General features: G+C 35.1%; 1 protein-coding gene across 5 annotated transcripts in view; it reads right to left on the bottom strand.

The window, feature by feature from the left end:
- CUL2 (cullin 2) overlaps window positions 1–12,357 on the bottom strand; it is a 102,531-nt gene that overhangs the window by 49,420 nt on the left and 40,754 nt on the right. For all 5 annotated transcript variants that reach the window (XM_028120943.2, XM_028120942.2, XM_028120944.2 and 2 more), the window contains exons 5-6: window positions 11,504–11,609; window positions 5,972–6,054 (exon numbers count right to left, since the gene is read on the bottom strand). In XM_028120943.2, coding sequence (XP_027976744.1) covers window positions 5,972–6,054; window positions 11,504–11,609 — 189 coding nt within the window. The remainder of the gene's footprint in view (window positions 1–5,971; window positions 6,055–11,503; window positions 11,610–12,357) is intronic.

Here is a 12,357-nt window from a genome sequence, read left to right as displayed (position 1 = left end):
AACTGGAAGTTTGTAGGCATGGAGTCTCTTTCCTTAGCTATTTCAAATTCAATAAATCATTTCTACTTACTGAAGTTCAATTTACTTACTTATAAATAAAACTTGCCCTGCCTCCTTAAGATCAAGTAAAGAACTATGTGTGAAATTACTAGAATATTCAAAGCATTATAAAACTAAAATGTATATAAAAGCTAAAGTACTAGAACTAGGAATGAAAGAAATATTCTGTGAATTTAAAAGATAGGCATAATAGATTTAGAGTTAGCAGAATCCATATTTGAATCCCTGGAATTAAGAAGATAGGGGCTGGACTCAAATCAGCTGTGTTAGAGTACCACCACTGACATCTTCATTTGTAAAAACCAGAATGCAAGTAGTATCAACATCCCAGAGTTAGGAGGATTAAATGGGATAATGCAAGTAAAGCTTTTAGAACACTTCTTGGCACATAGCTCCCATATTTTATTATTATTGTTGTTGTTATGCCTTAGTTTCCTTAGCTGTAAAATGTGGGACTAAAATGTGGGACAACACCTACTTAATAGAGTACACATGAAAAATAAATGAGGTATTAGTAGGGCATGTCAAATAATACTTTCATGGAAGCTGATTATAACAACAAAATTAAGACAAGTTGGCCTAATATCTCTAACCAAATAATCTCTATGTCTTTTCCAGAATAACCTGTATTGTATTATTTTTTAATTTTTATTATTGTTTTATTACTATTGTACTATTTTTCATATACAGTTAGATTTTCTTTCATTTCTCATTAAATTCATTCTTAACAAGCTAACAATCACACTTAAGAAAATTTACTAGGTTGGGACAAACATATTAAAAGAGATTTCAAAAAACTACATTTAGAAAATTAAAACAGTATTTTCTTTTTTTTTTATAAAACAGTATTTTCAATAAACTTAATCTAAAATAGCTGAATTCCAAGTCAAGAAACAAGTTAATATTTCATAGCAAAATAAATACATTAGAACCTACAAATATTGTTGGGAGTGTTCTTTTAGTTAATTATGGTTTAGTAGAGAAAAGAGAAAGAAAAAGAATTTTCCCACCCTACTCCTTCACTATCCTTTTCTCTCCATCTCCCTATCTTTGGAAAAAAATGGAATCATTAAAAGGGTGAATGACAGTTTTTTAAAACAAAGTTACTAATTGCTACCATCTACTTTCTACTATTTAGCATTAACATTAAATTCTAAAATATTCCCTTATCCTCTTTGGCGGCTTGTTTTTTGTTTCTGTTTATTTGTTTGTTTTTTTTTTAATGTCCTATGAAGAGCCCATAGAAGGAATAATGCTTTCCTTTTCTTTCCCCTCACATAAAAAAACTCATATTTGGGTATTCTTAAAGAAAGCATTTTCAGATGGAGTGGCCATCATCACACTGCAATTCACTGGTCTAGATAATTCCTACAACATCAGTTCCAGTAAAATGAAATTTATTATACACACATCTGTATGACTGACTTTTAGTGCTTCTGATTCCCCAAAACTGAAGTCTAGTAAGAATTTTTTAGGCCAGGGGCGCCTGGGTGGCTCAGTCGGTTGAGCATCTGCCTTCGGCTCAGGTCATGATCCCAGGGTCCTGGGATCGAACCCTGCATTAGGCTCCCTGCTCTGCGGGAAGCCTGCTTCTCCTTCTCCCACTCCCCCTGCTTGTGTTCCCTCTCTCGCTGTCTCTCTCTGTCAAATAAATAAATAAAATCTTAAAAAAAAAAAAAAAAAGAATTTTTTAGGCCAGAGCTGACCCAAGGATCTTCTATTCTGGACTCCACAGGAAAAGTTACTCTCTTAAATTCTATTCACACAGCAGCTAGGTAAAGAGTCCACCATGCTGGCCCATGAGTAGAGTGGGAAGCCATTTTCCCACAAACTAACCTCACATATAGACAAGTTATGAATTTAACACTGGGGCTAAGAGGTAACCAACTACCTAGAAAAATTTGTGTTCTCAAATAGGTATGTTATCCTTTCAAGATTTAAACTGAGAGAATATTCAGTTCAATATTCAATATTCAGTTCAATTCAGCTATGCTCTGGAAAATCCAAGAGGTATCAGGCTTGCAACAACAAATGACAGGTCAATTCATGGAAATCAATGAGAACGAAAACACATCGGTCCAAAACCTATGGGATATTGCAAAGGCAGTCCTAAGGGGGAAATACCCATCCAAGCCTCACTCAAAAAAACCAGAAAAACCCCGAATTCACCAGCTAACTTTACACCTTGAACTAGAGAAAAAGCAACAAATGATGCCTAAGCCACGCATTAGAAGAGAAATTAAGATTAGGGCAGAGATCAATGAATTAGAAACCAGAAACACAGTAGATCAGATCAACGAAACTTAGAAGCTAGTTCTTTGAAAAATTGGTAAGATCGATAAACCACTGGCCAGACTTATCCAAAAGAAATGAGAAAGGACCCAAATTAATAAAATTATGAATGAAAGGGGAGAGATCACGACTAACACCAAGGAAATAGAAACAATTATTAGAAATTATTATCAACAACTATATGCTAAGAAATCGAGCAACCTGGATGAAATGTATGCCTTTCTGGAAACCTATAAATTCCCAAGACTGAAACAGGAAGAAACTGACAACCTGAATAGGCCAATAACCAGTAACAAAATTGAAGCAGTGATCAAAAACCTCCCAAAAAACAAGAGTCCAGGGCCTGATGGATTCCTGGGGGAATTCTACCAAACATTCAAAGAAGAAATAATACCTATTCTCCTGAAGCTGTTTCAAAAAGCAGAAACAGAAGGAAAGCTTCCATACTCATTCTATGAGGCCAGCATTACCTTAATCCCTAAACCAGGCAAAGACTCCATCAAAAAGGAGAATTTCACACCGATATCCCTGATGAATATGGATCCCAAAATCCTCAACAAAATCCTAGCTAGTAAGATCCAACAATACATTAAAAGGATCATCCACCACAACCAAGTGGGATTTATCCCCGGGATGCAAGGGTGGTTCAACATTCGCAAATCAATCAATGTGACAGAACACATTAGTAAGAAGAGAGAGAAGAACCATATGGTCCTCTCAATTGATGCAGAAAAAAATATATGACAAAATACAGCATCCTTTCCTGATTAAAACTCTTCAGAGTATAGGGATAGAGGGAACGTTCCTCAAGTTCATAAAATCCATCTATGAAAAACCCACAGCGAATATCATCCTCAATGGCGAAAAGCTGAGTGCCTTTCCCTTAAGATCAGGAACACAACAAGGATGCCCACTCTCGCCACTACTGTTCAACGTAGTACTAGAAATCCTATCAACAGCAATCAGACAACAAAAAGAAATAAAAGGTATTCAAATTGGCAAAGAAGTCAAACTTTCTCTCTTCGCAGATGACATGATACTTTATGTGGAAAATCCAAAGACTCCACCCCCAAATTACTAGAACTCATACAGCAATTCACTCATGTGGCAGGATACAAAATCAATGCACAGAAATCTGTTGCTTTCTTACACACTAACAACACAACTGTAGAAAGAGAAATTAAAAGAAATGATTCCATTTACAATAGCACCAAAAACCATAAGATACCTTGGAATAAACCTAATCAAAGAAGCAAAGGATCTATACACTAGGAACTACAGAACACTCATGAAAGAAACTGAAGAAGACACAAAAAGATGGAAAAACATTTCACGCTCATGGATCAGAAGAATAAACACTGTTAAAATGTCTATGCTACCCAGAACAATCTATACTATACCTTCAATGCCATCCCGATCAAATTTCCAATGACATTTTTCGAAGTGCTGGAACAAACAATCCTAAAATTTGTATGGAATCAGAAAAGACCCCGAATCACCAAGGAAATGTTGAAAAAGAAAAACAAAGCTGGGGGCATCATGTTGCCTGATTTCAAGCTATATTACAAAGCAGTGATCACCAAGACAACATGGTACTGGCATAAAAACAGACATATAGACCAATGGAACAGAATAGAGAGGCCACATATGGACCCTCAACTCTATGGTCAAATAATCTTCAACAAAGCAGGAAAAAATATGCAATGGAAAAAAGACAGTCTCTTCAATAAATGGTGCTGGGAAAATTGGACAGCCACATGCAGAAGAAAGAAACTCGACCATTCTCTAACACCATACACAAAGATAAACTCAAAATGGATGAAAGACCTCAATGTGAGACAGGAATCCATCAAAATCCTAGAGGAGAACATAGGCAGTAACCTCTTTGACATCGGCCACAGCAACCTCTTTCAAGATACGTCTCCAAAGGCTAGTGAAGCAAAAGCAAAAATGAACTTTTGGGACTTCATCAAGATAAAAAGCTTCTGCACAGCAAAGGAAACGTCAACAAAACAAAGAGGCGACCCACAGAATGGGAGAAGATATTTGCAAATGACACTAGAGACAAAGCACTGATTTCCAAGATCTATAAAGAACTTCTCAAACTCAACACCCAAAAAACAAATAATGAAGTCCAAAAATGGGCAGAAGACATGAACAGACACTTCTCCAAAGAAGACATACAAATGGCCAACAGACACATGAAAAAATGTTCATCATCATTAGCCATCAGGAAAATTCAAATCAAAACCACATTGAGATACCACCTTACACCAGTTAGAATGGCAAAAATTGACAAGGCAAGAAACAACAAATGTTGGAGAGGTTGTGGAGAAAGGGATACCCTTCTACACTGTTGGTGGGAATGCAAGTTGGTACAGCCACTTTGGAAAACAGTGTGGAGGTGCCTCAAAAAATTAAAAATAGAGCTACCCTATGACCCAGCAATTGCACTACTGGGTATTTATCCCAAAGACACAGATGTAGTGAAAAGAAGGGCCATATGCACCCCAATGTTCACAGCAGCAATGTCCACAATAGCCAAACTGTGGAAAGAGCCGAGATGCCCTTCAACAGATGAATGGATACAGAAGATGTGGTCCATATATACAAGGGAATATTACTCAGCCATCAGAAAGGATGAATACCCAACTTTTATATCAACATGGATGGGACTGGAAGAGATTATGCTAAATGAAATAAGCCAAGCAGAGAAAGTCAATTATCATATGATTTCACTTATTTGTGGAACATTAAGGAATAACATGGAGGATATTAGGAGAAGGAAGGGAAAAATGAAGGGGGGGAAATTGGGAGGGAGAGATGAACCATGAGAGACTATGGACTCTAAGAAACAAACTGAGGGTGTTAGAGGGGAAGGGGGTGGGGGGATGGGCTACCCCGGTAATGGGTATTAAGGAGGGCATGTACTGCATGGAACAGTAGGTGTTATACGAAAACAATGAAGTGTGGATCACTACATCAAAAACTAATGATGTATTGTATGGTGACTAACATAACATAATAAAATAAAATTAAAAAAAAAAAAAAAAAGAATTTTTTAGGCCAGAGCTGACCCAAGGATCTTCTATTCTGGACTCCACAGGAAAACTTACTCTCTTAAATTCTATTCACACAGCAATTAGGTAAACTCATGCTGGTCCATGAGTAGAGTGGGAAGCCATTTTCCCACAAACTAAGCTCACATATAGACAAGTTACGAATTTAACACTGGAGCTAAGAGGTAACCAACTACCTAGAAAAATTTGTATTCTTGAATAGGTATGTTATCCTTTCAAGATTTAAACTGAGAGAATATGTTCAAACAATTCAGCTATGCCCTGGAAGATCCAAGAGGTATCAGGCTTGCAACAACAAATGACAGGTCACTTCCTTCAGGGACTTACTTATTTACTAAGCATATTGGGCTAAAGACCAAAGACCTATCAAAAAAAGATTATAAAACAATTTTAAAATATTGGCATTAAGATGGAAAATGAGGCTTGTTTAAGTAAACCAAGGCCTATGTCTAGTTAACAGCCACACAACTGTACACTATTTGAAACCATTTCAAACAGCAAATTAAAATTGATTCAAGAAGACAAATATCAGTACTCACTTTTTTATTTCTCGGAGCAACATTCGGATAAGGATGGTCTGAAGTGGTTCAACCATCAATTTCCTCCACATATCCAATGCTAGCTGCCAGGAAAAATAAAAATTATCAAGGATAAATTACCCAGTACTTGTTTTCAACATTTATTAAAATGTTAAAAGACTTTACACATCAAGTATTTACAACTAATATTTCAAAGGTCAAGTGAAAATTGAATATACATAAAAAAATGAATTTCTAATTTAAATTGAAAATGAGTATCAGATTTGTATAAAGAACAATTAAGGCTTGAATTAATTGAAATTGAATTGAATTCAACTGAATAAACTGAAAATCTTTAAGAAATAATTGATTTGATTTTTATAAACTATAACTTATTGATTGTTAAATGCCTGGTATCACGGAAAGGCTGTATAAATGTCAAGACTAAGAGAAACAAAGGAATTACGTTAAAGTGATTTGGCCGTTGGCTGATTTTTAAAATTACAAAACCTCTCATACAAACATAAAGCATAAGTCAATTAAAAGAATAATAAAATAGAATATCCCTGTATTCACCACCCAGTTTAAGAAACACAACTTCCCCATTAGTGTTGCTCCAAATGTCCTACTTTCCCCTCAGAAGTTACCACAACCCTGAATTTTGTGTTAAATCATTCCCTTGCCTATAGTTCTATCAAATGTGTACATATCCCATTTTTTTTTTAATATTAAGTCCAGTATAGTTAATATACAGTGTTATTTAGTTTCAGGTGTACAATATAGTGATTTAGCAGTTCTATGTATTACTCAGCGCTCATCAAGATAAATGTACTCTTAATCCCCTTCATCTACTTCACCCATCCCCTCACCCACCTCCCCTCTGGTAACCATCAGTTTGTTCTCCACAGTTAAGTCTGTTTATTTTGTTTATGTTTTTTTCTCTGACTGACTTATTTCACTTGGCATTATACTCTCTAGATCTATCCATGTTGTTGTAAATTACAAGATTTCATTCTTTTTTATGGCTGAGTAATATTCCTTTGTATAATACAGACCACATCTTCTTTATCCATACATCTATCAGCGGACACCTGGGCTACTTCCATAATTTGGCTATTGTAAATAAGGGCACAATATACACAGGAGTGCATATGTCTTTTTAAATTTGTGTTTTCATTTTCTTTGGGTAAATACCCAGTAGTGGAATTACTAATTATAGGATATTTCTGTTTTTCATTTTTTGAGGAACCACAGTTTTGTTTTCCATAGTCATTGCATCAATTTACATTCCCACCAACAGTGCATGGGGGTTCCCTTCCACATCCTCACCAACACTTGCTAGTTCTTGTCTTTTTGATAATAGCCATTCTGACTAGGGTGAGGTGAGATCTCATTGTGGTTTTGATTTGCATTTCCCTGGTGATTAGTGATTTGAGCATCTCTTCATGTGTCTGTCGGCCATTTGTATCTCTTCTTTGGAAAAATATCTATTCAGGACCTTGGTTCATTTCTTAAATTGTTTTTTTGATGTTGATTGTGTAAGTTCTTTATGTATTCTGGATATTAATCCCTTATTAGATGCCATTTGCAAATATTTTCTCCCATTCACTGGGTTGCCTTTTTGTTTTGTTGATGGTCTCCTTTGCTGTGCAAAAGCTTTATTTTGGTGTAGTCCCAATAGTTTATTATTGCTTTTGTTTCCCTTGCCTGAGGAAACATATCCATAAATACGTTGCTAAAAACAATGTCCAAGGGAATACTACCTATGTTTTCTTTTAGGCATTAAATTGTTCAGGTCTCATGTTTAGATCTTTAACCCACTTTATTTTTGTGTATGGTATAAGAAAGGGGTTTTTCCATTCATCTGCATGTAGCTGTGCAGTTTTCCCAGCACCATTTATTGAAGAGACTCTTTTCTCTATTGCATATTCTAGCCCCCTTTGTCATAGATTAATTGACCATAGAAGTGTGGGTTTGTATGCATGGGTCTTTTATCCTGTTCCACTGATCTATGTGTCTATTTCTGTTAGTACCATTCTGTTTTGATTACTACAGCTATGTAAGATAGTTTGAAATCTGGGATTATGATACCTTCAGTTTTGTTCTTTCTCAAGATTGCTTTGGCTAGGGGCGCCTGGGTGGCTCAGTCATTAAGTGTCCGCCTTCGGCTCAGGTCATGATCCCAGGGTCCTGGGATCAAGCCCTGCATCGGGCTCCCTGCTCGGCTGGAAGCCTGCTTCTCCCTCTCCCACTCCCCCTGCTTGTGTTCCCTTTCTCGCTGTGTCTCTGTCAAATAAATAAAATCTTAAAAAAAAAAAAAAAAAGGATTGCTTTGGCTATTTGGGGTCTTTGGTGGTTCTATACAAATTTCAGAATTATTTGTTCTAGTTCTGTGAAAAATGCTATTGGTATTTTGATAGGGATTACACTGAATTTGTAGATTATTTTGGTAAATCCTTGCGGTTTTAACTGGCATCTTCTTGTGTGAGGCTGGGCATCTTTTTGTATGTTTATTGTACATCTTAGTTTTTTTCTGTGAAATGCCAATTCATCTCTTTTGCCCACTATTCCATAGTATTTATCTTGTTCTTAATAAAAACTAGAAGTTTTTTATATATTGTAGAAATTAATCCCTTGACAGTTTTATATATTGCAGTCATAGTTTGTGACTTAACTTTTGAGTTCCTTTAGTGTTTTTTAGTAAAAATAGATTATACTTTAATGTCTCAAAGTTATCCATCTTTTCCTTTATTGTTTGTATTTTTCTTGTCTTTTAAGAGCTTTCTTACTCTAATGTCAGGGATATGTGTGCTCTTTTATTGCCATCCAAAAGTTTTCAAGTCTTGCTTTTCATATTTAAACTCCAATGTATTTTTCCCATAAAGAGTACAAATTATTCCAGTATCAAAAATTGATTGCTCCTCTGTTTCCAATATAATTGCTTCTACACAGCCATTATTCTGGTTTTAGCCCCTCTATTCTATTTCCCTGGGGTAACTTTATCCTATTTCAAATATGTAAAAGCATCCGCCATCCCACAAGGACCATTCTTCAAGTTTCCCCTTATTTTTTGCTTTTTAAATAGCACAAACAGGGAAAAAGGGTGATAAAGAAAATGAGATGTTATAAGCTATGATAGGAGAACAAACTATGAAGGCTTTTGAAAGCAAGCTGGAGGAGCTATCAAAATTCAGGGTGTGCTTAGACCCAGAAAATCCACTTTCAGGTACCCACTCTAAGAAAATGTCTGCTTGTGTACAAAGAGATAAATACATAAATGTTAACTCCCTAAGTGTAAGATCTGTGTCTACTTTGTTCACTACTCTATTCTTAGTATATACAAAAGTGCCTGGCACACAGAGGGGTTCAAAAAATTTTTAATAAATGAATACATGAACAATGATATTCACAGCAGAATTGTTCAAAGCAACAAAGAACTAAAAACTAAGTAGAATAGTTTAATAAATGATTAATAAATTATTCTATATCCCTATTATAGAATACTGAGCTCTCACAAAAATAAACTTATGTGCAAAGAACTAGACACATTAACCAAAAAACAAAACAAGCAAGAAATACAAGCTGCAAGATATATGGTATGCTATCATTATGTGTACATACGATACCATTAATGTTTAAAATACAAAATTAAACCATCATGTGCATAGTATAAGTATTTATATGCAAATGCACAGGTAAAAGTCAGGAAAGACATATTGTTTAGGGTGACTTCCTCTGGGAGGAAGAGTGAGCTTGATGGTATTGGTGATAAGGGACAATTATTAAAATACTCACTAATAGTCCTACGAACTAAAGCAACTACTATTTCCCACTAATCTGTTACTCTACATCCTTTTCCCCCTACGGTTTTATTCCTATTAAACATATAATGTGTCTAAATTTTTTCATGAAATATTTTCCCCTTTATTAAAGTTTCTATGAACTGTTTTCTACTACTAATTTATCTCTTTGCCTTCATAACAAAATCATACTGTACATACTCATCTATGTATGGTTTTTACTGTTGGATATTAGACATTTAGATGGTCTATCTGTTGGTCATCCTTATTAACAATAATTATTTATTTTGGTGTAGTCCCAATAGTTTATTATTGCTTTTTAGGCATTAATTAAATTGTTCAGGTCTCATGTTTAGATTTTTAACCCACTTTAAGTTTATTTTTGTGTATGGTATAAGAAAGGGGTTGTTCAATAATATTTCATTTTTAAAGATTTTATTTATTTATTTATTTGACACAGAGAGAGAGTATGAGTATAATAAGCAGGGGGGGCAGCAGGCAGGGGGAGACAGAAAAGCAGGCTCCCTGCTGAGCAGGGAGCCAGATGCGGGGCTCAATCCCAGGATCCTGGGATCATGACCTGAGCCGAAGGCAGACGCTTAATAACTGAGCCACCCAGGCGCCCCACAAGGAACACTTTTAAATATTTAAACTTTTTTCCTGTTATTTATTATTTTCACATGGGGGTTCCCCAGACATGGGATTATCTGGTTAACAGATATTGCACATTTTAAAGTCTACTGAAAGACAATGACAAATTTCTTTCCAAAAGGATTATTCTAAATAAAATTTCTACTAATGCTGCATCTTAGCTGTTTACTTTTTTCATTAACACTCACCACAATTTCACATTAATTTCTATACTTATTTGGCATTGCTTCCCCATGAGGACAGAGACCTTCTGTTTGTTCACCATTGTATCACCAGTACCTGGCTACTCAATAAATACATATTACATGAATAAACAAACATTGTACTAGAGTATTTCTTTCACAGTGAATATATGCTTTATGCAATTTTCCACATTTAAATTTGTACTGTACCTCAAGAATCTGAAAGAACTACTTGACCTCCACACTTCATTGTTTTACTCTGAACTTCTTTAACTACTTTTTAAAGTTAAATTTGTTATATCCATAAATCTGTATTTCCTCTCTTTTAGGATCTTTTAAGCCTATGACCTTTGCACTTTATTTTTTTTATAGAGAAGGAGCATGCATGCACGTTAGGTGGGGGTAGGGGCCGAAGGAGAGGGAGCGAGAGAAAGAATCCTATGCAGGCTCCACACCCAGCACAGAGCCTGACACAGAGCTCAACCCCACAACCCTGAGATCATGACCTAAGCTGAAATCAAGACTCAGATGCTCAACTAACTGAGTCACCCAGGCACCTTGACTTTTGCACTTTTTAACTACAAGAATCTCAAGAGTATTTTCTAAATACTCTTACAAAGTATTTTCCAAAAGACTTTTTGTGAGCTTTTTCACACAGTGGAACTATTAACCTGTCATTTATTCATCCATCAACTTAATTATTAAAATAATACTAATCATATCTCTTCTGTTCTCATCTATATGAAGATTCTTAGGAAATCATTGCAGTGTTTTATTAACTTAACATTTAAGATGTTTTAAATCTTGACAATGTTAAGATAGTCAACATGGTGTCCTTAAAAAAAAGGACAGTGAATCAAATTCCCTCAATATATACAAAAACACTCTCATGTTTGCCAGTCATTTAAAGAATTTCCTACCTCTCCTATTTCCATAAGTGGTTCATTCATATCTACACCACCATAGCCATACTGAAGGTCAGCTTCTGTCAATTTATTCTTTTTAATAAACTGGGTGTTGAGATACCTGAAAAACAAATACAGTACCATTGGACACTATGTTAAAATCAGTAGGAAAACAAACAACTTGCAACTTGAAAATAATAATTTTAGGGTTATAAATCAACTACAGAAGAGTGTGGCAATATATCCAAAGAAATTCTGCAGAAGTTAGAAATATAATTTAAAAGGATCAAAGGTATCAGCCGAAGGCTTTAAGAGTGAAAGAATAACCTCTAGAGTAGGGAGAAAAAAACCCTATTACCTCAGTCTCACTTTAAAAAACTCAAGGGTTTTGCTCTAAAAATTTCCAATACTCATATAGCCCAACAGCTCCTACCTAAGGAGCTTCTACAATCCTTCTACAATTTGCTCATTCCCAGGTTCTTCTTAGAAAGTCAGGATAAGTTCACTGTGCAAAGAATTAAACCAAAAAATAGTTAAAAGATAAAACTCAGGTCAGTCCTTCAATTTATATCTATCACCAGGAAAAGATGTAACTTTTCATTTTTAAACAACAAAAAGAGATCAAATTAGTAGGTAAGAAAATGAAATAGACTATTATAGACAGTAAGAAGTATGGGCAAAACTGACAAACGTAAGATCACTTTGTCTACCAGAAGAAAACAGCTTTATAATGTTTCAACATATTCTAAGACTAGTAACTGTAATGAACTCTACAAATTACTAAGATGAATATAGATTTCTTTAAAGCAAATAAAATGTGTAGAAAGGGCTCAAAATGTTCTAGCACTCACTTTTCACAATCTTAGATT

Source organism: Eumetopias jubatus, unplaced genomic scaffold (assembly GCF_037043125.1).
Source record: "Eumetopias jubatus isolate StellerSeaLion01/CBP00866 unplaced genomic scaffold, mEumJub1_p1.0 scaffold_8, whole genome shotgun sequence".
NCBI classification, from domain to species: Eukaryota; Metazoa; Chordata; class Mammalia; order Carnivora; family Otariidae; genus Eumetopias; species Eumetopias jubatus.
Note: the sequence above shows the minus strand (reverse complement) of the source record. Positions and strands in the feature narration are given on the sequence as shown.